We start from the raw sequence: 26,622 nt of genomic DNA, 5'->3' as shown, positions 1-26,622 counted from the left end.
TCCCTGCTGTATATATAACGTGGCTGGACTTGCCACCTCCTGCATTTAAGTGGATTCACACTGGCCTTTTGGGTTCCGGCACTGATGAGGCAAGACTGTACCTTCATGGGACAGGCTGTAGGCTCAGGCCTAAAGATGTTACTTTAACTCTTTTTCTGCTTGCTTGCCTTATCTCTTTGGTTTTATCAGTCAGAAACAGACTGATTTTAGGTTAATTCTCTGGGCTCTGATTTGGGTATACTTTTCTACCCAATTTTTCTCTGTCTTTCCATTCAGATTGTTCTTAAGTTTTATTGTGGGAGCAAAGCTAGTCTTTCCCAGCTATACCTGTTCAGGATGCCATGCTCCTTCCGACCATCCTGTCCCTGGTTCTCCCTTGGGATCTTGTGTGTAGGGCCCTTGTGAGCTGCACTGCTGTCACCACGGTTAGCAGTACATAAAAGCTGACTCCTGTTCAGCTGGCCACGAGATCACTCCTCACAGCATCAGTCAGCACCTTTTTCAGACAGACACCTCCATTCTTTTTTTGTACTTTGCATGCAATCATAGAATAATTTGAGTTGAAAGGGACTTCTAAAATGACACACAATCCAAACCTCCTGTAATATGTACGGACAGCTTTAACTCAGTCAGGTTGGTCGGAGGTCTATCCACCTCAATATTAGAAAAAAAATCTCAACACCTCAGCATTTAGTGATTGTTTTAAAATATTTTGTTTTTATTTTTTGCATGTGTACCATGAGAGTGCAGGTACCAGGCACTCGTATTCACTGACACCTTTTACAGAGGCCAATTGCTCCTCAATGATTTCTAATGGTCTCCCTGGTCTATTTTGAATTCCTATATGATCCTCTATATGAAATCTAGACTGAATGATCTCTGGAGGGTGAATACTTTTCTACTCTTACCATTGTGTTAACCTTAGATACAGATTCATAGACATTACAATACCAAACCTAGAAATAATTTTTATACATAAAAGACTTTCTTAGCTGATGACTCAGCCTGAAGACATTTTCTTCCTTCTAAAAAACACAAGTATTGTGGTAAATCACTGGTCTGATAATGCAGGTACTGTGACTATGAACAGCAACAAACAGCTTATCTTGGAAATAAAATTGTTTTCTGAAACCCCACATTTAGTGTCACATAATACCTTGATCTAAGAGGATTTTTTCTGGATTTAATGATCAAATTTTTGTAGTATTTGTAGAAAGAAGAATATAATAGATATAACTAGGTCTTTTGGGCAAAAGTAGCTCTCAGTCTGGGACAACAACCTACCAATTCTGCATTGATTACTAACTTGTGTATTAGCTGCTTTAGTAACAATGCTTCCCACACCTACTCTGTCTTAAAACCTACCAAACATAACCAGCATAATTTTAATCCATGCAGTTCTTTCTCTTTACATGAGAAGTGCCCTCCAGAGATCTGGTAGCTGATGTAATGTGCTTGTAAGCTCTGCAAAGAATACCAAATGATCTCTGAATTTTTCCACTTCTTAGTTTAACGAAGTACTGGCTTGCCAGATCCTTGCTATTTAATTTTATTCTGGTTTTGCAATGATCATTTTCAACAACTTTATATTCAACAAATACCTTCCTTGAAACTTATCAATGACAAATACAAGTCCTTCCATTGGGACAGAATAACCCCACTCACTGGTAGAAGCTAGTCACTAAAATGCTGGGTAGCAAACAGCTGCACAGAAGGATCTGTGGCTTTTAGTAGGAAGCAAGTTGACATAGGACAGCAGCTGCATGGGCAAAATTGACCAGTAAGCAGAGAGGAGTGATTATTTTCTGTTCTTGACACAGTGAGCCCACATGTTGGATTCTCTGTTATGTTGTGAAGCCACCTGAAAAGGAGGAATTAACAAATGCAGGCAAATTTAGTAGAGGACCAATAAAGTGACTAAGTGGAATACACAGCATAGAAGAAGAAAAAGGACCCAGTCTTGTTTAATGTGGAGGAAAAAGGTCTGAGGTGAATCAGTCTGTACTATTTGGCAACAAAATTGAGAGAAACTACAGTGATGGTAGATTAAAATTTTCCTTAGAGGAGCACAAGGATCAGAAGTTGCAATTGGGGATCATCTGGTATGATGAAGAAAGTTCAGAGTGAGGTGGTCAGCTACTGAGAATGTTGCATAAAGAAGCTGTGGGATGTTTGGGAGATTTTCAAGAGTTGACTGAAGGCCTGAAGCAAAGTAATCTTGCTCAGAAGGCAACCGTGCTTTTTGCAGAGGTCAGAAAAAAGCTCTTCAAAAGTCCCTCTCAACCAAAATGTTTCTGATTAGTTGTCTGCAAATGTGTGATACTTCCACCTACCTATGACTAAAACACAAGCTGCAGCTGTTAAAATTCAATAAACTTTTAAAGGAGAGTTAGAATTCATGAATTGTACATAGACTTGCTGTTTCAAACACACACTAGGGTCTAAATTAATTTAGGCAAAATCATATAGTTTGAATTATTTGTTCTTCTCCTGAGATCTAGCAGAAACCTGGGTGGAAGCATGTGACCAAATGGTGGTGAATAAAGGGCTGCACAACCTGCACAAATATTTTTTAAATATTCATATATCTACATGTCTAGTGGGATTATTTGCTGCTTAAGAGGTATGAGTTTAAATAGATTGTCACAGAACTGTCCTTACACCACAGTGAGTAAAGAGTCTACTGCTGACATAAGTAGTTATCTGTGTATAACATTGTTGTCTTGTTTTATTGAATATTGGTATAGGTCATTAGAGATGGATGAGATCTCTTCCATGTTACTGCATAAAATACAGCAGTAGAAGGGGAATGTCTTCTTGTTATATTCCAGTTATTAGTATGGTACTGCATATGTTATGACACAATACACCACAAATTATATAAAATAAAGGAAACCCTGTTTCTCTATTTTTTACTGTTATGTTGATGATGACCTAGTAGATGGTCTCTAAGACACATGAAATTTGTATAAATTTCAAAGTTAAAATTTTATTCAAGAGAGCTCAGATATAAAAAAATTAGGTACTTATATATGATCTGGTATATATATACACAATAAAAGCATTTTGATAAAGACTATTCACTGGAGCCATATCAGATGTTTGCTTGCAAGGAATCTCACTGAAATAACAGTGAGAATCTGTTGCACTTACAGTTAGTAGTAGTAATAAATCTTCAGCAGCAATAGAAATATTTAGAAATAGAGCTGTAGTCTAATGCATTCTAAATCTCCAGAAAAAGGTAAAAATTGGTCTGTAGGATTAATGTCTTACTCCTTCAGAAGGAGATGCCAGAAATTCCAACACCATCATGCATGCTGTTCACCTTTGGTACAGTTCAGCTCCCTTGCAAATGACATTATTAAAAGTCCTCCTAGTGCTTTTCCCATTTCCCTTCCAAACAGTTTTTTTTGAGGGAGAAAAATTAAGAGACAGATCCTTACAATTTCTAAGCTGTTACAATATATGGACAAGTGAAAATAGTGGTTATGTCTAATTTTGTTTTCTGAGGGGGGAAAAGGGGACAGTGGAGAGAATATGCAATATGATTTTGTCTGTTATGACCTGGACTAAACCTGTATCACATGGAACATCACGGACTGTCACAAGACAGGAAATGGGAGCACAGATTTAAACCATTAATGAAATACAGTGTACTCAGTCCTCTGTACTGGTGCAGGCTCCCACTATAAGCAACTGTGTAAGGTGGGTATCATAGCTGCCCTCCTTTTCTGAGTATGATGTTGTTCCCCAGCCACCTTGTTGAAGCCAGTATTAAGAGGGTGAACAGACCCATTTCAAATGTTTTGCCTCTTTAAGGTTGTTACTGCAGGCAGTTCTACTGCAAGGACTCATAAATATCATTGAGCCCTACACATCGTCCTGCTCAGGACAGCCCCAGAAAACACACCTGAGAGTCTGAGAGCATTGTCCAAACACCTTTTGAGCTCTGTCAGGCTGGTGCTGTGACCATTGCTCTGGGGAGCCTCTTCCAGTGCCCAACCACCCTCTGCTTCCCCTCATGAGGAAGATGCAGACTGCAATGAGGTGTCCCCTCAGACTCCTTCAGGCTGGCCTCAGCCACTTCTCATAAGGCTTCCCCCCAAGACCCTTTATCATCTTCACTGCCCTGCTTTGGATACTTTCTAGTAGTTTAGTGTCTTATTTTTACATTGTGGCACCCAGAACTGCCCCCAGCACTCAAGGCCACCCCAGCTCGGAGCAGAGCAGGACAATCCCCTCCCTTGCCCAGCTGGTGATGCTGTCCCTGACGTCCCCCAGGAGCCATGTTCAACTTCCACATCTCTTTCTAAAGTGCTACTCTCCAGTTTTTATCATCATTCATTAGCACAGAAAATTAAAGATAAATAATAATTTCTTGTAGTTTTCTTCAAATCTGTCTCGTAGATTGAGTTTGTCTAAAATAATCTGAAATCCTTGGGCTGCTCTTTTGCTCTTGACGGGTTATTTTCTGGCTCTGCCTATCCCATCACAGATCAGTAATTTTACCATTTATGTCACACAAATTTATAGTCCTACAAAAGTGGCCAAAAGAAATGTTTCCCAAAGGAAAAGCTTGAGGGCAGTGTTGATTTCACACATTTAATTTGGCTGTCACCTTCACTTTTTCCTTGCTCTCAACTACCATGGGATCCCTGGTTGACAATACATCACTTCTTAAATCAATGTGTCAAATAGAGCTTTTTAGCCAAATTGAACATTTAAAAGATGACGGTGCACTCTCTTCCAAGTCTCAGTTTGGTTAAATCAGCAGCAGAGTTTAGTATAATCTGCAAGCTTTCAGATTTTTTGCATAGCTTTGAATTTTGCATCTTGCATCAAATGCCTAGCTATGAAAAGAAACAGGGAGAGTTTGAGTTTCTTGTCAAGATGAAGAAATATTTCTACAGCAAAAGGAGTAATGAATTTCCTTAAAACATGGACCAAATATTATTTAATGGCCTGGTCATCACAGCTGGGTAAATATCTCCCTATGCATTTAATTCTTGAATTTAATCAATCAAGAAATTTTGAGCCTGTCGAAGTTTGACTTGTCTTTTTATCTTACACTATGGTGAAGAATTAAAAGAAAATAGTATGTAATTATAGTAACCATTTGGAATAGCTTCTTATTCCAGACTTTTGGCTTGTTTAAGGAAGTGTCAGTGCTGAAAAATATGGAAAAAAAAAATTTAATCTAGTCTGGCTTCATTTTACTGCAGATGTAATTATTTCCTAGTGGTAAGTGCATCGAGTCACTTATTTCACACTTGTTTCACTTGTTTGAACTATCAGTTTATGATTGGTTTCAAATGTATGGAATATCATTGCTTTCATAGCTTTCATAAGTGGTGGTTATACAATGTTATACAAAAAATACTTACACAAAGGAATAAAATAGAGTCACTGATAGAAGAATACATGAATATGACATATGTATGTTTTTATAATCTTCTCTTCATGCAAATAAAGTCTGTCCAGAATACTGTGATTTATTGACATTTATAATAAAGTCTCTTGTTTGCATTTAGTCTTATTAATTTTTCAATGCATTATCAGCCCTATATAGAATGAGAAGTATTGATATAAGGGAACAATATAAATGTAAGATTTTTTAGTTTCACATACTACTCACAGGCCACAGGAGTCTTGGAGGAGTTACTCACAGATTTATTATGTATGCAGAACTGTGGGTAACAGGAAAGTTCTGTTACTAATATTTTTTTTTAACTATGGAATCTCATATTTTACACTCAGATCAACTTTACTTACTACTCACACTTCTAGATGGGCACTTCCATACTGCTAGCTGGAAAATGTTGTTTCCTGGCTCTTCTAAAACTATGACATGTTTATACAGCATCTACCAACCTGCTTCAGTTAGAGGAAAAAAAGCAAGACTTTTTGATGACACATTATATATGTTGAGTTATTCTTGCTTAACAAGAAAACTTTACCCAGAATAAACATGTAATGGACAAAGTGTTTTCAAAGACTCATGGAAACCTGTTTAGCAGGCAGAAGGGTGTTTTTATATAGCTTTTTGAGGGGATTGCAGAAAGTTGGGAGACCACTATAAAGTAGAAAAAATAAAGAAATGGTGTAAAATGAAACTGGCTTTACATCTATTGTGCATTTTCAGTGATAGGCAAAAGCGGCTATTTGCAAATTTCTTCATGTCAGTCTTTCTGAACTGAAATTATTTGCTTTATACTGGCAAGAAGTGGAGCATCTTACATTAATTTGAAGGAGTATGGATGAATATAACCCATGTGATATGTGACTCTATTGTGCTGCATATTGCTTTTGCCTGGCATTTGTCAGACCTGTTCATTTTCACAGAGAACAAGTATTTTCCTAATCCATTAGATTTCAGGGCAATTTTCAAGGTTGGTTCTAAAGTTGCCACTAGCAAGTCATGTTAAATGGATATTATAAACTGTTAGATCCAGTAATCTAAAAAAATTTCCATTTAGACATTATAACACTGCCTCCTGGTACTATGGTAAATACATAATTAAAAAGCCTGTTTAGCTTCACCAGCACCTCCAGGTGTATTGGCAGCAGACAGAAGATTATTCTGATCCAATATTCTTAATTCTAACATTGGATTATTTAAGCTCTTTTATTGATTCTAAATTGGAAAACAGAAAGAAGACATGGGATGGAAGATATTTTTTTCACTCTCATGCAGCTCTGTTATAGGTGAAGTGGACCAGGCATCTTCTCAGACAGTGGCAAATCTGTGTGTTTCAGACCCTTATTAATTTTGGTAACCTGTTTGTGAACAAGTTCAGCCTAATTCAATGTCTGTTTCTGAAAGCAAAAGGTTTGGTTAGGTTTTAAGGGTTTTTCTTTATTTTTCTTCAGGGTTTTTTCCTGTTTTGCTTTTTTTTAGAGTAATTTTTCTCCCCCCACCCTTTCACTTCATTGGAATAATGATAGTAACAGCCACTGTATGGATGGAATGAAATAAAAAGAAGGTATTTTCTCCCATTTATGAGGAAAGAAGTTTACTTCTGCACTGGGATATAGTTACAGAAAATAGATTTAATGGCTGATTGAACACTGGAGAGATAACTAATGGTTAGCTTAAATATTGTACAGGAACAACTGAAATTGTAGTTTTGTTAATTAGTTCTTAGTATCACGTGTTTTGATTTACTGTTTTGGATGCATCTGTTATTAGCATAGGTTTTTATGGCTTGGAATTTTTGTTTTAATTCAACACTAATTAAAAGTTAGTGATATTCATGGGCTCTGCTCTGTTTAGGGTCAGAAGCAAGACTAGTTGAATTAGAAATTAATATTCAGGCAATAAAACATGTGGCCAAAATGAACAGTTTTGATATGAAATGAGATGATTAATGTAGGTGACTGCATGGGCAATTTAAAGCTTTAGTGAAATATATATTTTGGCTTTGAAATTTAATTAATCCTAGCTCATTGCACAGTGCTATGCACTGTTCAAGCATACACAGCATTTATAATCATTCTGATTCTCAGGACTGCCATGGAAGCGTGTTTCAAATTGCAAAGTCACAGCAATTCCTACCATGACAGGGTCAATTCAGAAATGGACAAAGAGTGCATTGAATTTAGCATCTAAATCTGAGAGCAGAAAAATCCAGAGGAACCTCCGCAGTTGCAGTGTGATAAAACAGGAATTAGGGGGTCTAGGACAGCTTAACTAGGTGTGTTTTATCCAAAGCTTATCTGTTAGGATTTTCTAGGGAGTGCCAGAGGGAATTGTTGGATCAAAGGAAAAGATAATGTGAAAATAGTATGTTCAATGATAGCACCCAGGGAATCTGTCAACAGCTTTATGTCATCACTTGGGATTACCTGAGTTTATGTTAATGGCTGTGCTCTATATATTGCATATTGGTAGCTACCATCTTGTAAAATATTGTTTATATAGGAAGAAAAATACCATATATTGGTTGTCTTTTACAGTTCAACATTGATAAATTTGAATGCTGATTGACTGTTTGTGTTGGAAGTAGCAAGAAAATAGTGCTTTAATCTTTCTTTGTATAATGCACTGTTGATTTATCTATCCAAGTAATATCTGTATGAAATAGCAGTGTGACTGTCAGTATCCAGTTTATAAAATATTCCAATGAAGAAATGGAATAACTCTGATAAAATTTTATTCTGATAAATCTGTAATGGAATAAATAAAAATTATGCTAGCATCTGGTAGAAGATAATACTCTTTTTAAAGACTTAAGTTCATGGCATGATAGCATTTTAAAAGTAGAAATGATGATGACAATGAACTGCTGCCTTATCAGAAAATGCAGCTGTGCAGAATATTCCTCAGCCTAGCAGGTAATCTATTACCTGTCAGAATCTCTGCAGCTACTGATCTTCCTGTATTAATTTATTAATTTATCTAATTTGGATATGAGGATAAGGAGAAGCAGTTATTCCTTTTGTCATTACAGTGTTTGAATTTAAATAATATCTGAATACACAAGAATGCATGTTACTAATGAAATAATAATCCAAAACTGAGTATTATTTCATTATTTAAAAAAAAAGTATCAGCTTTTTTTTCTTCCTACTAGCAGTATATACCTGCAAGTATAAATTCTAGATATATTGTAAGGTGACTGTCACTATAAGGAAAGTGAATAGCCTGCAGAAACATAAAGCAAGAAAATAAGATATTTTTTTCAAAATGAACTGATAATTTAAAGGTCTAGAGCTATATCACCTTGCTCTGCACTAAATATTTAAAATAAAATTAGTTTCATTAGCCCAAGGAGGGGAAATATGGGAGCAAAATGCTTCATGATTTAATTGAGTCTTATGCCACAAGCACTGCAGGTTGTAAATCTCACAACTGAGGTACAGGAAACTAATCAAAATTAAGCATATTAGACATATAAACATAATGGATGTTTAATGGATGCCAGAGGAAAAAAAACAAATCTTATTAATAACTGAATGAAATTTGTGTGAATAATTGGAGTGGTCTCATTTATTTTCGATGGACAGTGTTTCTGTTATAGGACTAGAAGAGTTTTGACCAAATGCTCCCAGCAATGATTTTTCATCTTTGTGATTTCCCTCAGGGTGGATCTACTGGAGTAGATTCTTGAGACATTCAAGTTGTGTTCCTGGGGGAAAATATAATTGTTTTTGTTTTGGTTTGATTTTTGGGGGGTTTGTTGTTGTTGTATTCTTTTTATTTTTTACTTTTTGTTGTTGCTGTTGTTGCGTTGTTTTCTTTCTTTTAATTTTATTTTGTTTTCTTTAATGGAGAGGATAGAATAGTTCTTACTTCTCCTTTCCTTCCATTAAAAGAAAAAATCTTGTCTTATCATTGACCTTTTGACATTTGGAAGAGCAGGTTGATCTGTTTGTGTAGCTATGCACATGCTAAAATGATACAAATAAATAATTGGTATTTGTCAGTCTAAAGTTTTGGTGACATAAAATTATGTATAGTCAAATTTTGTCATACATTACATTCTTTCTGCTTTCTAAATATGTCAGAAGTCCTATCCACTTAATTTCAGTTGTTTTTCAACAATATTGGAGGCTTTGTATTGGCTTCTTTATCTATTTCCATTTTTGAGTTAAGTTGTCTGGAAAATTTGGACTTGATTATTTTGAAAATGAAAAATATGGAACAAACCACTAGTTTTGTATCTATTTAGTGTTTTGTACGTTTTTAGGCTGTATATTTTGTTTTGTGTTTGTGGGACTCTCTTTAGAATTATAGTACTAGGCTAATTCAACAATTTTTCTTTTACTAAATCATTCATCAAATTATCATAGTCTGTCATAATATTACAAACCTGTACTTTTTAATGGTTTCTAATACTGATAAAGTTTTTTCTCATTACCTTTAAGATCATAAACAGGTTTACATGAAGAACTGTTGAATTACTTGCTCTTTTCCTGTCTTTTCTGGTCAGCTGAATATGATATTACTTTTCCTTGTTTTGCTTTAAGTTCCATTTTTTTTTTTATTTTCATGATTGAGGTCCTGTATTGCAGCTCATCAGTATTGTTGGAGAACATGATCATTTTTTGTGAACACTGGATAGAATTAATTTGATTTTTATTTATATGGAATTTCTGGGTTGGTATTTGACTGAATATCATCAGATGTTTGTAGGCCTATTTGAAAGTGGTGCTTGGGTTTGGTGGATTGTTATTTTTTTTTCTTTCTTTCTTTCTTTGGGATTTTTTTTCTTACTAATGGAACAGAGGGACTATTTCTTGTATAGTTTTAATTTGATTGCAGTGCATTATCAATTGTATGATATATTTTTTATAGCTTGTACATCAGACGATTTCCCTGAGTTTTCTTAAGTATATACTAAAGAAACAGAATTGTAGAAATAAATAATTTTTTAAAATTTTTTAGGTTTTTAAAATATTTTTTATTTAAATATTTTAAATTTAATTTTTTTTTTATTTTTAGGTTGTTTGCCCTGATGAAAACATTAATATTTCTGTATTGCTCAATGAGTTTAAGAAGAGATGAGGTTGTATTTTCTTTTTTCCAGTATTCTCACTGGAATTTAGTTTTTTCCTTTTTCTTGAATGTATATATTTTTTTAGTTATTATGGAGATAAAGTTATCCTTTTTTACTGACTGTGAAGCATATCCAGAATGTGTTGTGAACTAAGCAGCTAAAAAATATGCAAAAGCAAAATGGTCTATCATGTAAAGGCTTGTTGTCACTTTGGAGTTATTATTATTAGAGAACTGAGCACAGAGGTTACTCAGCTGCAAGTTTCCTTCTTGAAAGCCCAAGAATGACTGCAGCATGATAGGTGCTGTAAAATCTTCTATATTGAGAATAGGGTGCTTCAGCATTTGTTTTGAAATAGCTTTATACCTTTCACGTATTTAAATAGAGAAATCCTATTACTCTGATTTCTAAAAGTAATTCCAATAATACAAGTGAAACTTAACTGTTTGTATTTTGAGCCAAAGAGCAAAAAGCCCCAAGTGTGTATTCAAGCATCTGCACTAAAGAGTATGAAATTTCGTATTGAAACCTGTCTGCAGTCTCTTGACAGGGAAGTCAGGAGGAGTTGGATTAGTCTGAAAAGTCACAATAGAGAAAGAGCCTGATATGCTGTGGCATTTTGGGGATTTACATACATTGCAAATTATTAGGTAAGAGAAGTCATTTAAAATCTGAAATTAAAGCACAAAATGTTTACTGTGAAAAACAGCTAGAGTTTAAATGAAGGAAATACAAGGCTTGAGAAGTCTTGAACTTGAAACAAATCATGCAAAAGTTTAGTTTTAGTTAATATGGTGCCTGTCTCACATGCCTGTTGGAAAACAGTACCTATCAGCTTTTTCAGATGGCTGAACAATTTGTGTTTAGATCCACACATTAAAATTTTACCATTCTATGTATATAGAGCTTGTTGTTTCACCACTGCAAGAAGCATTTAGAGAAACAAATAAATAGATATTATAGAGAAATACTAGGCAGATCTTTATGCAGGAATATTGCAGCCATAGTACATCTGAGGGGATGAATGGCATAATATAAAAGAAAAAGTGAAGAACAAATAGACTGAGTACATAGGTTGTAGACATCCAAAGACAGGAGCTGTAGAAAATTTGAGTTCTTTTGTCAATTCTGGAGTTATTTCAGCTTTCTTATATTTGTTGTCTTAGTGGATAAGTGTTTGCCTTTATTACCTCCCATTGCAAACACTTAATTAGAGGTTATTGACAGCTGCTGCATAGGTTGCTACAAATTTCCAAGTCTTCCGATCAAAGAAAGTATCAACAGATTATACTTTAATACAGGTCTGAAATATTATCATCTTTAAACTCCAAATGTGCTGTATTATCAGGGTTAAAACAAATATAAATCTGGATATTCTTATTATATTCATCATTCTACTTATAGGCATTGTAGTACTTCACTATGAATTATTATATTCTAAAGAATAGCATACGAAAAGCTCCTAGTACAAGTAAGTGAAACACTGATTACATTATAATTCTTTAAAAAAAAATTGCTTCTTATGGAATTGCCTTAGCACCACATTTATAATTGCTTTTTCCAAAATATAAATAGTATTTTAATCTTATTTTTAGAGTTTTTTTTATAACATGAATACTTTTTCTGGTTGTATGAAATGCATTCCTCATTCAGACAAATTGCTTAAACAACATAATAGGAAGCAAAAACTTCATGCTGGTTTTAGAACTGATTTATGATTTATGTTAATGCAAAAAGTTAATCAGGGAGTCCCATAGCCTCTGAGTTTCTCTATTGCAATGAAATGTAACTTTTCTTTCATTGCTGTATTTTTTCCTGACTAAATATACTTACAAACTGATTTCTCAGGAGGTTTTGTGTATCATTTAGATACCAGTCTCTGAATTACAACAGATATCAGCAAGTAATGAAGTTATGGCAGCACAAGTAGTAAAATATTGCTTAACTGAAGTGACTAGTTATGGATTTACTATTACATCATTCTTTTAACTGACCATAAATAGCATATGGATACCAAAGGATTTCTTGGTCAGCTGCTTTGTAAAGCTAAACTCTTTCTAGCATTCTGAAAGGTGCTGTGTAGGCATCCCTTTAAAAATATCTAGCCACCTGGTAGACAAAAGCATGTGCATAGTGTAAAGCAATTCCACACTAAGATTTCCTTGTCTGAAGGGGATGTAAGTGTGTTTTACGTACATTTCTGCAGTGGGTGAAAATCATTGAAGTATGTTAAGATTTCTGCTGTGGAAAGAAAATACAGGTTTGATAAAACTTGTCAGAGGAACAATAAAAGAGATTATTTATTTTATCGTGTTTCTTTTCAGGTACCATGTGCCTCTTCTCAGTGCTCTTCCAAAAATTGACAGTTTTAGATTACATGTTACCTTCTGGGGAAAATCCAAGACATATGATACAGATATCATTCAAAGCCCTTATAATTTAAAATATTTTAAAATATGTTCTAAGATCGGACTGGATATCAAACTAGTGTGCTCCTTCCACTGTATTAGCTGATTTCTTTAGAGGCATAAGTGTGTGAAAAGAAAAAGAAAATCAGCCAGCCTTGTGGTTGGTAGTAGCTGTTCAAAAAGGAATGCCACCTTCAGCATCACATGCTAGGTTGATGTCTATATACATATATAGATTGAGTAATAACATGATATTTAATTCTTACATATATGAATTTATGCAAAATGCAATGTGTGAATTATGAAATATGTGCAAAAAATTCAGTGTTGTCCACAAGAGATTGGTGTTCTGACCAGTGGCATAACATAATAAACAAGAGCTACAAAGGTTAGAAAGGAAATGCTCATGATAATCTGATGACAATAAAAGTATCATTTTATCTCATTGGTGACTTATATTTTTTGGGTAGTTATTCAGCCATTTTACATGGTTAGAGTTATCCTTTGCCATTTCTCACTTTTATGACTTATTGTGAATATTGCTGCAGCGTAAAATGATCTTAAGGAAAAATTTGGAAGTTGAGGGAAAGGGCACTTCTTTTACATGATGCAGGAAGGGTTTAAACTTAAGTTAACTAAAGTAAACTAAAGTAGGGAGGAGAACTTCAATCTACCCCAATTCTAGCATTTTGGTGCCAATGCCAACAGGAGATGCCCAGAATCTGGAGACTGTTCAGAATCCAGCAGGTTTTGATAAGGAAGAAGTTCTTCATTATGGAGGCACTGGAACGGATTGTACAGAGAAGCTGAGAATGCACCATCCTGGAAGTTTGCAAGGCCAGGGTGAATGGGGGTCTGAAAAATCTGGTCTAATGAGGAGTGTCCCTGCCCATGGCAGGGGGGTTGGAAAGAAATGGGCTTTAAGGTCCCTTACAACACAAACCATTCCATGATTCTATGAACCTCTTACAATAAAGAGAGATAGAAAATACAGAATAGAAGTAAGACAGAAAATGTTCTGAAACATTTATTTTTGGTAGCTGTAGTAGGTTCAGAATGGAAGGGCTGCGGATCTTTCATCAAGGAGAGGATTTGTGCAAAAACTACAAGGCAATTAGGAAAAAATTGGAAGTTAATATAATGCAAAAGAATAAGATAATGCTGCTGCTCAGAGAGCGGCTTATTTATAGCAGTTTATTGACAGGATGAGAATATTATTTTTAGCAGCATCTTTTGAATGCTCTTTAGGAGAATTACATCAGTATAAGAGTCCAAAACACAGTACAATGACCAAAGGATTTTTCATCTAAAAGAAAGTTTATTTTTTTTTAAACTCAAGGCTTGGAAACATTTTTATTTCATTGTTCAAAGTGTTTTGATATATTTGTGCATCACAAGAATGTAAATCGGTAAAATTTGAATTGAAATATTTCAAAGTAATCTCTATGAAGAAATATAAGGCTGTTTAATTTGTCTTCTCTGTTTCTTATATTAGAATGTTGACTGGGAAACCCCAATAATACTTATGCAGAAAAGAATGCAATGAATTTCACTGTAAGAAAAAAAAATTAACTTTTTTCCTTTTTTGAAATCTGTCTGCTGGCAATGTAGCTATTTGACTATCTTTGCTACATTCCTTCCAATCCTATTGACAAGCAAGAAGTAGATCTGTTGGATAGAGTCTCTAAACTGCTTATGAGCAATGACCCACCTGCAGAATGGTAAAATAACCTTGACCACACAAGAGGTCTTAAGGCAGTTGAATGAATATGCTAAATTACCCACCAATCTTTGTCTCTTTAGGACCAGAAAATACATTAGCCATGTGCATTTATAGGAGAATCTCAACTAGTGAAATAAAATTTCCGATCAGAATGAAAAAGTTATCCAGTAAATGTCTGCTCCTAAACACCTCTATATGGAAAAATAATATTGTAATGTCTGTGTCCTTCCTGAGCTAATGAAGGTAAAGAAAGATGTATTAGTAATTCTGCAAATTCTAGATTTACTTATCATCAATATTCTTTGATGAAAGTCTAAGAACCCAGCAACATCTAGGAAATATCTACTGTAAAAAATTATTTTTAGAAGGCACTTAACTGTTGTTCTTATGGAGTTTGTTGCTTTAGCAAATCTCCCATGATGAGCAGTATTGCATCTGTTATCTTATCCTGAGATTTGATGCAGCTCTATGCAGTCTACTCATGGCGGGGGATTGAAATTTAAGATGGTCTTTAAGGTCCCTACAAACCCAAACCACATTATGATTCTGATTCTATAACCTTGTTAACATACAATATAACACAATGTGTATCCTATTTTAAAAATATCCTATTTTAAATTACGTCTCATAAGGAAACAGCAGTGGAAACTGCTTGCACGGAACATGAGAGGGAACAGGGAAAATTCAGGGTGTATAAGACCTACAGATGTCTGCACTTCAGATATTATCATCTGTAATTCCAAGAACAGAAATACTGATGAGCAAACTCTACAGTGATTCAAATTTAACAAAACCCAGGAATTTAAATGGGTTTTTTTCAACTTCCTTTACCATCCAACTACCTTCTGCAGGGCAAAGGTGATTCTTTTGGAGGCCAGAATTTCACAGCAATTAGAGTCCAGTAGAAATGCTGGAGAATTTGTCCATTCTTGAGACTAATCAAAAAGAGACATATAACATTGATTTCTATTATTTTAATTACTTCTAGCACCTTTTTAAGTAATTCCTACTCTGAAGAAGATGTAGAAGATGGTAGCAGTATGCAGGATATAGAAAACCTAACCTGGGAAGTTCAAGAAGAAATTAGATGGAAAAAGAATTCCAAATATCAAACAAAATACAATGTTAATGGTTCTGTCCAAAACTTGGGAATTACTTTTTCCTTCTGACAATCTGCTCAATATGTTGTATATATTTTTTAAATGTTCCACAGGGTGTTTGGAAAGGAAATTATGTGCAGTGTGCTAAGATGTGAACAATCAAACTGTTAAATATTTCAACTTATCTTTCTGTGAGAAACTACATGTGGAAACACAATTTCTGTTAAAAAAATATCACCCCAATTTTTTTTTTGCTATGTCATTTTAATAAATGAACAGATACATTTATCTGTTTAAAATTATTAGGTGGGGGGAACATGACCAAAACAAGTCAAGAACATTACAGTGATTTTGGTTTGAAAGAACATTGACTTTTAAAATAAAGAAACACACTGATGTAGGTTGGAGAAAAAAATCAATCAAGATGGATTTCTATGATTCTATAAACCTCAGGTGGAAAATGTTTTATAATCAACTTTTTTTAGCACATATTACTCCCAGTGATCCCAGTATTTAATCTCCTGCAGGACTGCTCAAACTCTAGAGATGTTCAGAAAAATTGTTATCTGTAGGGAAAGTAATAATTTTTTGCAATACTTAACATGAATTCATTTTAATTCTGAGGAAACAGTTACATGTTCTCCTCCTGTTCAGACTTATTTGCCTGCATGTTTATTGTTTTAGCTAGATGAACCTTGTTTAATATTTATTTTAAGCTTCAGTTTAATATTTATTTTAAGTGTGTCTGGTAACAGATGACAAAGACAGTAGAAAATCTGTTCTCTCTAGATACATTTGCAAAACAGTGCATATCATTTCTATTCAGTGAGAAATGATAAAATCATCTGTATACTAATTTTTTTGTAAATATAGAAGGTTAACTGATTTTGGTGTGGTCAATTATGTAGCTCACAAAATATCTCTTTTTGTATTTTTGTGTATTACAGGGAGTATCGTGTACCTTGGGATGATGGTGGGGGCATTCTTCTGGGGAGGCTTGGCAGACAAGGTGGGAAGGAGACAATCACTCCTGATATGCATGTCTGTCAATGGATTCTTTGCCTTCCTTTCATCCTTTGTCCAGGGCTATGGCTTCTTCCTCTTCTGTCGCTTGTTTTCAGGATTTGGGTAAGCTCCTCTGGTTTTGTTAATTTTCACAGTTCTGTTTGTTAATAAAACTTTTCTGTTTGCATAAGAAAATTATTTAATGTAGGATTACAGTCTGTGTCAGTGGTGAGAGAAATAAGCAAGGTAGCTAGTACACTCCTAAATAACAACCTGAAGGGAAAGAATCGTTTTGGGGGAAAGACACAGACTGAAACCTGTGAGATTGAGTTTGTCCTTATATTACAAAGGATTTGTTTTGTGAACTTGATCAACTTGCTTAACTCTTTTATGCCTCAGCTTCATGTACAGTATCTTGTCAGTCAGGAATATAACACTCTACTTACATGATTTTGGTAATATTTGTAAAATTTCTAATATCTTTTTGTGCACAATAATGTTTATAATACCATGGCATCATGATAAATTTAAAAGAGGGTCCTAAGCTGTGTTAAATGTTCCCTCTTAAATACTGGAGTTTATGGACCTGTGTTTTCTTTGCTTTTCATTTAGATAACTTCTCAGTGATCAAATTTATAAATTTAAAATTTTATAAGCAGAGGTGGAGTTAGATAAGTTAACTACTATGAATAAACCTCTACCTTTACTGCACACTTGAATAAACAAGAGCTCTGTTCTGCAGGCTGCTTAGTTTATCACTTCTGGTCATTGCCTGATTCAGATTAAGACTCCTAATTACAGTTCCAATTCAGACCACTATCAGTCTTTGGTGTGCTGAATAGACAGGATCTGGTGAAAGCACGGCAGCTGTGCTGCAAAGCCATGCACATGAACCTGCTTCTTTAATGGTTTGTTGTCTTTATGTTATGTAGTCATGGTTCAGCAACAGTAGTTGTTGGGTACTTGTGTTTTGAGAAATCCTTTGAACTGGTCTAAGGTAGGCTAGGGCTCGACATGAGTATCAACAAGAAATTACCATAGCACTAAGTAGTTTTAAACTGATTTTGGAAGAGGAATGGAAGGACAAGAGGAGAGAGAAAAATGTGAAGAGTCATCTAGCTAGAAGAATCTCCTTAGTTTGTCACCAGATTGTCAGATATGACTTTATAAAACAACAAGGAGAAATGGAAATATTCTACTTCCTGAAAACCCCAAATCCCATAGAAAAACAAAATTTTAAAAATTCACTTATCATAAATCACCATCAGTTCTAGGTGTTCTATGTTTTTTCACTCCATGCACAAACACTACAGATCATGTTGCATGACACTTTCACTCTTCTGTGATCCTGCAAAGTTGAGTAGCTTGTTGTATTACTGCTTAGCCTGGCCAATTCCCTGGGGCAGGTCTGGACCCCTATGTTACAGAGGTTTGTTTTATTGCAGACCCAAATGGCTTTAACCAAAATTGTCCCCTTTGGGATATACTGCAAAATATGTATTTTTTATGCCTCATAAGAAACTTGCTTGCACCATTTCCTCCTCACCTGTCCAGGAGGTTTTACAGTAAGAGTCAGTGTGATACATGTACGTCCTTCACTGGGAACCATGTTCTCTTTTGTACCCAGCTTATGATTAATGGTCCTTGAAGGAGCAGGCTCTTCATATCTTTATCCTACACTTTCCCACTCTGTTGAAAGTCCCCTTACCTTATCTTCGAGTGCTACATCAATAGATCATAGATAATTTGTCACCATGTACTATATCTTTAATTGAGTCTCTGTCCTAGGTTATAATATTACCACCTCGAGCTGCAATTCCTTTTTTTTCCCCCCCTTATCTCGTGACTCAGAGATAAGTCCCTCCAGGAGGACCTGTTCTTTTAGCCACATGACTGATAAGATCACAGCATTCTACTGTGAGTAGCTCCGCCCAGAGGGAGGAGCCAAACAATGCCATCAAGGATATAATCAGGGTTGTGCAGACAAGTAGATCCCCTCTTCCAAGAGGAACAGCTGAGATCGTTTCTATGCTGGACCTCCAGAGGGAAACTACATCAGTCTACAGGACCACTGCTTGGACAGAACCATATCTGCTACCACGACTCTAACCAGCAAGGGTCAAGTTATATCTCTAACTCTGTCAGTAGTTCTTCTTTGTACTGTTATATGCATTTAGTTCTTTATTCACTTTTCCTAATAAATTATATTTCTGACTTAAAGCCTCTCACTAGTTTTGCTTTTCAAACCAGGACATAATTTTGGCGCCCAATGTGCGGCGAGAAGCTACTAAGAAAGTCAGAATTACAATTTTGCTATGATGCTTAACATGTTTATATGGGTCTCATACCTAACTCTGTTTTTCCACGCATGGGGCATTATCTGCCTATTATAATGCTCCTGTGTAAATCAGGGAACAGTATAAAAATTGCATTATTAGTCTATTATATCTATTGCATGATAACCTCAAAGACAATGAACATAATTTGAAATATATATTCACTTTTGTTTTCTTGTCCTAATCTAAGTTGCTATGTTTGGGGCCTCAACAATCTCACAGCCCCTGGGGAGAGGGGTAAAGAATTACTTTTTCCAGCCTTTCAAGTTTGACACAACAGTTTTTGAAAAGGTTAAGCTCCCTCTAGATACCAAAGATAGCATAGTGTTGCTGTTAGTTCTGTTTTGTCTTCTCTACCCAGCTTGCAACCTGCTTTAGAACAAAGCACTATATGGTGTAGTGCAGCATTTTCTTAAAAAAGAAGAAAAGAGAAGCAAAACAACAGTATCCATGCCCACACAAACTGCCACAAAAGAAAAAGAAACCAGCAGTAAAACAGCATCCATGTCTATACAAACTGTAACAGTCTCCAAAACAAATCAAACCTCAAACCAATCAAACAACAACAACAAAAAAGACAGCATGAGCTGCAGAGTTGTTCCTCATAGCAATTACTGCAGAGAGAGGTTCATGGCTGGCTCATATCTGCTGTTTCCTTCAAAGATTGTATTTTTCCCCTGAATAATTACTTTCAGATTATATCAGGGTAGCAGTGTGAAAACCATGAGGTTTCTAGAAATCTTTTGTCAGACCCTCAAGATGAAGAAAATCCCATCTTGATGTTTCCCCTTTCCAGTCAATGGGTGCCTCACAAAATAGTCACAATTTCTCAGATATGGAGGATAGTGGCTTAGAAACTTTGTCTTCCAATTCCATCAGGACCCACAAATGTATCTTACCAGGTCCCATCAGCCTATGCACCTTCAGGCTACTTAGATGTTCTCAAACCTGATCTTCTCCTACAGTGGGATGCTGTCATTCTTCCAGTTCCCTTGTGTTGCCTCCTGCAGCTGATGTGAGTGGAGCTCTTTCTGATGAAGACTGAGGGGGAAAAAAAGTTGTTGAGTGCCTCAGCCATATGCAGGTAACCAGGTCTCTGGTTTCCTTTGGGAAAAGGCACATATTTTCCCTAGACTTCTTGATGACATTCCACTGTACCTCTGTTTTTGAGGGAGGATGCTTTGTTTGAGTAATTTTGTGTGATTCAAAGAGCCCAACTGTGAAATTAGAATGATTTAATGGCAAAAAACTGAATTATATGTTTTAAAGGCAAAATAACATTGTTACTCAGGTTGGAGAGGAGTGGGAATTTTCTGAAGGGGTAGAGACTTATCTGGATAATTTCTTTTAATTAAAGATCACTGAAATATTAAGAAGTACTCAAATTATATAAAATCACTTACGTATGTAGAATTTAAATTGCTCCATTGTAGATAATTTAAAAAAAGGTTAAGAAGCATGAAAAATAAAACCAGTATCTGATAGATTATTTAATTTATTTTAAAAATACTATAAAATATATTAATCTCATAATCACTTGCAGTGAAAATGTGTTTATAAAAGTAAAATGTTCAGGGAAAAAATACCCCTTTAAATACTTTCCTCCGCCTTTTTCATCTGAAAAAAACCTAAAACTAGTAAAGCTTTTGCAGGTAAAAAAAGAGATTTAAAATGCAAACCAGTATAAACAATATCATGATACTGCTGCAGAGAGTATTGAGACTTACAAAATTCTGAAATGTAAGCTTAAGCTAGACAAAAGAATGAAGAAATATTGGAAAGGCTGCAAATCCTTTTCCAAAAAATAATATCAGAACCATGATTTTTCCATTGATCAATTGAAAATCAAAACTCAAATGGAAATTGAATCCAAAAGCTTGGTAAAGGTCTAGGAGGGCTTTAGACATGGTTTCCTACAAAGTGAAAAGATCTAGAAAAGAAACTGGATCTAGAAAAGAAACTGTGAGTTGTATTCATCATTAGCCATTGGGGGAAGGTGCAAATATTTATCAACAAAAAGCACCTTGCTGTATCTCTCTGAAAATGTCAAAGGTAGGTTTCTCTGATACAGAGCATGACTCACAACGTAGCTGTTAACTTGAATGAAGCTGGAGCTGTTGTCTGTCCAACACTACCACTGTGAAATATTCTCAGCTACATAGTTTTGTCCAATTTCTATAACACATTAATCTAAGCTATTAGTTTAATATTTTTGATACTTACAATTTTAGATGATTTTTTTTTAAAGTACAACAAGTAAATTTATAATACAGTGATTAAAACCACAACACAGATTTGTCTTATCACACTAAATTTCATTTTGGTTGCTTCAAGATATGCAGAGATTATACAATTTTGGGGGAAAAAATCATGCTTACCCAGCCCAAATACTACTTCTAAAAGAACCAAAGTTTTCATACAATGAAAACTAGCTGAAATAAATATCCTGAGGTGAACCACAATTTAGAAATTTTTCAGAAAACTTGATATGTTTGCTCCTGGTGGAAATTTATTTTTTCTTCTGAACAAAATAAAAAATACTAAATAAATATGACCTATTTTAAAAGCACACAGTATTTCCAGATTGCAAAGATTTCTTTCAATTTGCCAGAAGTGCCAATTTGGCCGGATTTCTTCTCTCAACCCACAGAAATACTAGGAAATACAGGTTAGATATTGTTAACTGATGTAACTAAAAGCTATTAAGAAGCTTTTCTCCTGCCTGTTAATCCTTGCAAACAAAAGTCTTTCTCAAGATGTATTAGCAGAATATTCCTTTTCCAGACTGTTTTAGACTGTATTTCATTAAATCTGAGACTTACCTTCAGACAATTATCTTCATCCTTCCTTAGACAATCTCTAAACCTTCCTGCAGTACTCCTTCTGTATTACTGGGATCTACCACAGAGTACTATCACTGTGGTAGAACAGAACTTATAATTCAGATATTTTCTCAAATTCTTCACTTTTTCGTGGGGAATCAAAGGTTAGCAAAAATCCAAAATCGTGAATGTAGTTTCTTGTAACTTGCAGTTTTGAGGGGTTGCCTAAGTCCACACACCCTGACTTTTACCAGCAGTTTTGTATACTATGTCTAGTAGCAAGAAATGCTTAGAGTTGCATATCCACTCCTTGGAGACTATGACACGAAGGGTGTGTGAGCAGTCTATATACATAACAAGTGCAAAAATATTCCAACAGAGATGAAGACTATGTGGAAACAGGATGAGATTGTTGGCCTATACAAGCAGCTCTTTCAGGAACTTCAGATCTAGACCAACACCCAGCTTTTATAATTTTATGTCATCAGTATTTAGTATCATGTTATATTTAGTATCATGTTGTATTTATCTTTTACCTCTTCATATCCACTTGCTCCACTGTTTTTTTCATGAAGAACCTTGTATTTCTCTCACTCTCAAAATGTTTTAATCTTCTGCTCTGATTCCTCTTCAGCATCCAGCTGTGTCCTCCCAGGGCTATCAGCATTTTTACACTGTCAGCTAATGAATAGCTCTGCAGGTGACTGGCTTCAAAGCTGATAGGCTATGCCAAAAGTGATGTGCACTTCTCAGTGAAGCCAAGTAAGCATTTGGCAAGGTCTGAGCTTCACAAATAGCTTTGCTTCTGTCCTTGCAGCTTCAAATGTGGGTGAAGGTTTATGAGAGGTTCTCAGAGAGAAGGGGGTCTTCCCTAAACTTTCTCTTCCCTTCTCTAAGAGAATACAGCATTCTTATGAGGAAAGGAAGAGCATATAAAAAGGAGAAAAGGGAGGAAAAGACCAGACAAGGGTAAATGAAGAGAGCCTACACAACAGAAAAAATCAAAAGAGAAATTATAGAATCACAGAATTATTTAGGTTGGAAAGGACCTTTAAAATCATTGAGGTCAACCATCAAACTATTACTGCCAAGTCCACCACTAAACCTTATTCATAAGCACCTCATCTACACATACTTTAAAACCCTCCAGGGATGGACATTCCACACTTCCCTGATCAGCCTGTAAGAATGTTTTGCAGACCTTTCCATGAAGAAATTTTTCCATTAAAATTTTTTTCCTACTATGCCACTCCTGTGGTACAGCTTGAGTCTATTGCCTCTCACTCTCTTTTTTTTTACTTGGAAAAGCACAGACTAACCTGTCTACGCCTCTTTTCAGGTAGATGTAGGGAGTGGTAAGGGTGTTTTTGGTGGGTTTATTTTGTGGTTTTTTTTTTTTTTTTTTTTGTTTGTTTGTTTGTTTTTTGCCAGCTGAAAATCCCTCAGTTTCTTCAGCCACTCCTCTTAGGACTTTGCTCCAAATGTCTTGTCAACTTTGTTGCCCGCTCTGAACATGTTCCAGCATCAGAATGACCTTCCTGTGGTGAGAGGCCAAAAACTAAACACAGGATTTGAGGTGTGGCCTCACCAGTGCCCAGTGCAGGGGGACAATCCCTGTCCTGGTCCTGCTGGCCACACCATTGCTGATCCAGGCCAGGATGCCATTTGCCTTCTTGGCCACCTGGGCACTGCTGGCTCATGTCCAGCCACTGTCACCAGCACCCCCAGGGCCTTTCCAGCCCCTCTGCCCCAGCCTGTGGAGCTGCCTGGGGTTGTCATGACCCAAGGGCAGCACCCAGCTCTGGGCCTTGTTGAACCTCACACCATTGGCCTCAGGCCATGATCCAGCCTGCCCAGATCCCTCTGCAGTGCCTTCCTACCCTCCAGCAGATCAGCACTCCCACCTAGCTTGGTGACCTGCACACTGCCTGAGGGTCACTTCATCCCCTTGTCCAGGTCACCAGTGAGGGCATTAAACAGGACTGGCACCATTACTTTGCCCTGGGGAACAGCCCTGGTGACCAGCCACCAGCTGGATGTAACTCCATCCCCTGCTGCTTCCTGGGCACAGCCAGCCTGACAGCTTTTTACCCAGTGAGCAACACAACTGTCTGAGTCATAGGCTGCAAATTTCTCCAGGGTAATGCTTTGGGAGATGATGTCAAAGGCTTTACTAAAGTCCAGTTGGGCAACACCCACACTCTTGCCCTCATCCACAAAGTGGGTGATCCTGTAATAGAAGGAAATCAAGTAGGACCTGCTTTTCACAAACCCCCATGATGGCTGGGCCTGATTCCCTGGTTCTTCTATAGGTGGCATGTGATGGTGCAGGCTCATCTGCTCCATGACCTTCCTGGACACCACAGTCAGGCCTGTAGTTTCCCAGATCCTCCTTCTGATCCTCCTTGTAGATGGGCATCATATATCCCAACCTCCAGTCAACTGACACCTCCTCAATTAGCTAAACTAAATGAAGAAAAGTGGCTTAGTGAGCACTTGCACCAGCACCCTTAGGACCCTTGGGTGGATCCTATACAAGCCCAAACATTTGAGCATGTCTAAGTGATGTAGTGGGTCTCTGAACATTTCCCTTTGGATTATGTGGGCTTTATTCTGCTGCTCTCTGTCTGATGAGGAGGTTGGGTACCCTGAGAACAGCTGAGCTGATGTGACCATTAAAAATTGATACAAAGAAGACCCCAGTCCTTTCTTCATGCTTTGTCACTGTTTTTCCCCCTTCATGTGAAAAAGGCTGGGTACTCTCCTTAGCCCACCATTGTTGTTAATATATGTGGTATTCAATACCACAAATATATTCATTGAAACTTATTTTTGCCTTTTACAGCAGCAGATAGGTTAAGAACCAGTTGGGCTTTGGCTCTTCTGAGTTTCTCCCTGCATGACCTCATGACATTCCTGTACTCTTCCTGAGTAGCCTGTCTGGTCTTACAGATAAATTCTCTTGTTTTTTGATGGAGTTCAGCTCTCTGTTCAGTCAGGCTGGTCTTCTTCCCTGCTGGTCCCAATTTCAGCACGTGGTGGCAGCCTGGTCCTGCACTTCTAGGATTTCATTCATGAAGAATGTCCAGTGTTCCTGGGCTCATCTGCCAACCACAACTGCCTCCCAGTAAACTTTTTCAACCAGGCTTCTAAACAGGCCCAAGTCTGCCCTCCACAAGTTCAAGGTACATGTTCTTCTTGCCAACCTTCCTTACTTCTCTGAGAATTAAAAGCCCTGTCAATTTGTCATCACAGTGGCCCAGAGAGCCTCCAACCATCATATCCCATCACCCACCAGTCCTCCTCTGCCCAAAAAACAGCAGTTCCAGTAGGGTGCCCTACCTTGTTGACATCCTGACCAGCTTTGTCAGGGCATTATCATCCAGGGTACACCCTCCAGGAACCTCCTGGACTAGTTCCTTTCCACTCTGTTTCTTTTCCAGCAGGTGTCTGGTAGTTTGAAATTCCCCACAAGAACAATGGCAGTGATTGTCAGAGTTCTCCCAGTTGTTTCTACACTATTTTGCCTGCCTTTTTTTTCTGTTTTGGTGGTCTATAGCAGACATTGACCATGGTATTTGTCTTTCATATAAAAACTTGAAGAGTAAAAAAGAAGAAAATCTGCAAAAGAAAGAAACCATTAGCAGTGATTTTGTGATTACCAATACTAGCGTATCTGAAAGGAATTTATCTGACATATCTGACAAATTCTTTTCTATTATTCTTGAATGTAAATTAAGGTTTATTTTTTTTCGATAGTGATGGGTAGATACTGGGAATTAATTATTTATTTGTCAATTCACCTTTCATCAGAACTGACTACTGTAGAGTTCAGTAAATTATAATGTGAATCATTTTTACAAGAACTCTCTCGCTATTAATAGCACACAGGCCACTTATATACCTAAAAGAAAACTTCCTTATTATTCATAGTCCAAAGAAACATTTGTATTTAAAAATGGGTATAATGATCAACAGAGCTTAGTCTCTAGTGTGATGCAGTTTTCTAGGTCTTTATCCAGCAGTTCTCAAGGAAGAGGTTGATCTGTTTGCTCACCATTAAATACTTTGCCAGTCTAATGGCAGTTCTGAAAGGAAAACAATAGAGATATTTTTCACTGAGACTTATGGTACTGGGGTAGAAAACTGTTAAGAATTGTTATGTGCAATTGAATGGAAAGACAAGGAGTGATGTGCTCTTTCTAAATCTCTGAATCTGTGCTTTGAGCTCTATGACTTCTTAACAAATAGCAAATAACAAGGTGACAACTTGCAAATGCTTTCTCACACAGACACTACCTATTTTTAGTCTGGATGTTGTTCAAGTTTGAAAGGGAAGACATGATATTTCAGAAGAACCCCATCCTACCTTGTATATTTAGTATTCTGTAAGGGATTTTTTTCTTAATTATCTCTATCTTCCGTGTATGCTTCTGCATTTCAAGCCCCTTTGGCTAGTGAATCTGCAAATAAACAATAGCTTCTATCTGAAGCCAGAGGTTTCTGAATGCCTCACAAATGTTTTTTCATCCCAGCTGTCACACTGTGCAGTTGCTAAAATCTGTGGTGACAAATCACAGCTCTGAAGGTAGATTAGCAGACATTTATCATCTTTGTTTGTAACAAAGAAAATGCAAATGTATCTTAGCTTATTGTTTGTTTCACTGAATCCCACTCTCCTAAGGTGCACCCTTAAGTCTCCTTTTGGTTTCACCTTTCTCAGAATTGC

The 26,622-nt window shown here is 36.3% G+C and overlaps 1 protein-coding gene across 1 annotated transcript in view; it reads left to right on the top strand.

The window, feature by feature from the left end:
* Positions 1-26,622, top strand: part of SV2C (synaptic vesicle glycoprotein 2C) — a 109,824-nt gene that overhangs the window by 29,454 nt on the left and 53,748 nt on the right. Inside the window, exon 3 of the mRNA XM_021531833.2 lies at positions 16,678-16,858. Within this exon, the coding sequence (XP_021387508.1) occupies positions 16,678-16,858 (181 nt within the window). The remainder of the gene's footprint in view (positions 1-16,677; positions 16,859-26,622) is intronic.

This window comes from Lonchura striata, chromosome Z (assembly GCF_046129695.1).
Source record: "Lonchura striata isolate bLonStr1 chromosome Z, bLonStr1.mat, whole genome shotgun sequence".
Lineage (NCBI taxonomy): Eukaryota > Metazoa > Chordata > Aves > Passeriformes > Estrildidae > Lonchura > Lonchura striata.
Note: the sequence above shows the minus strand (reverse complement) of the source record. Positions and strands in the feature narration are given on the sequence as shown.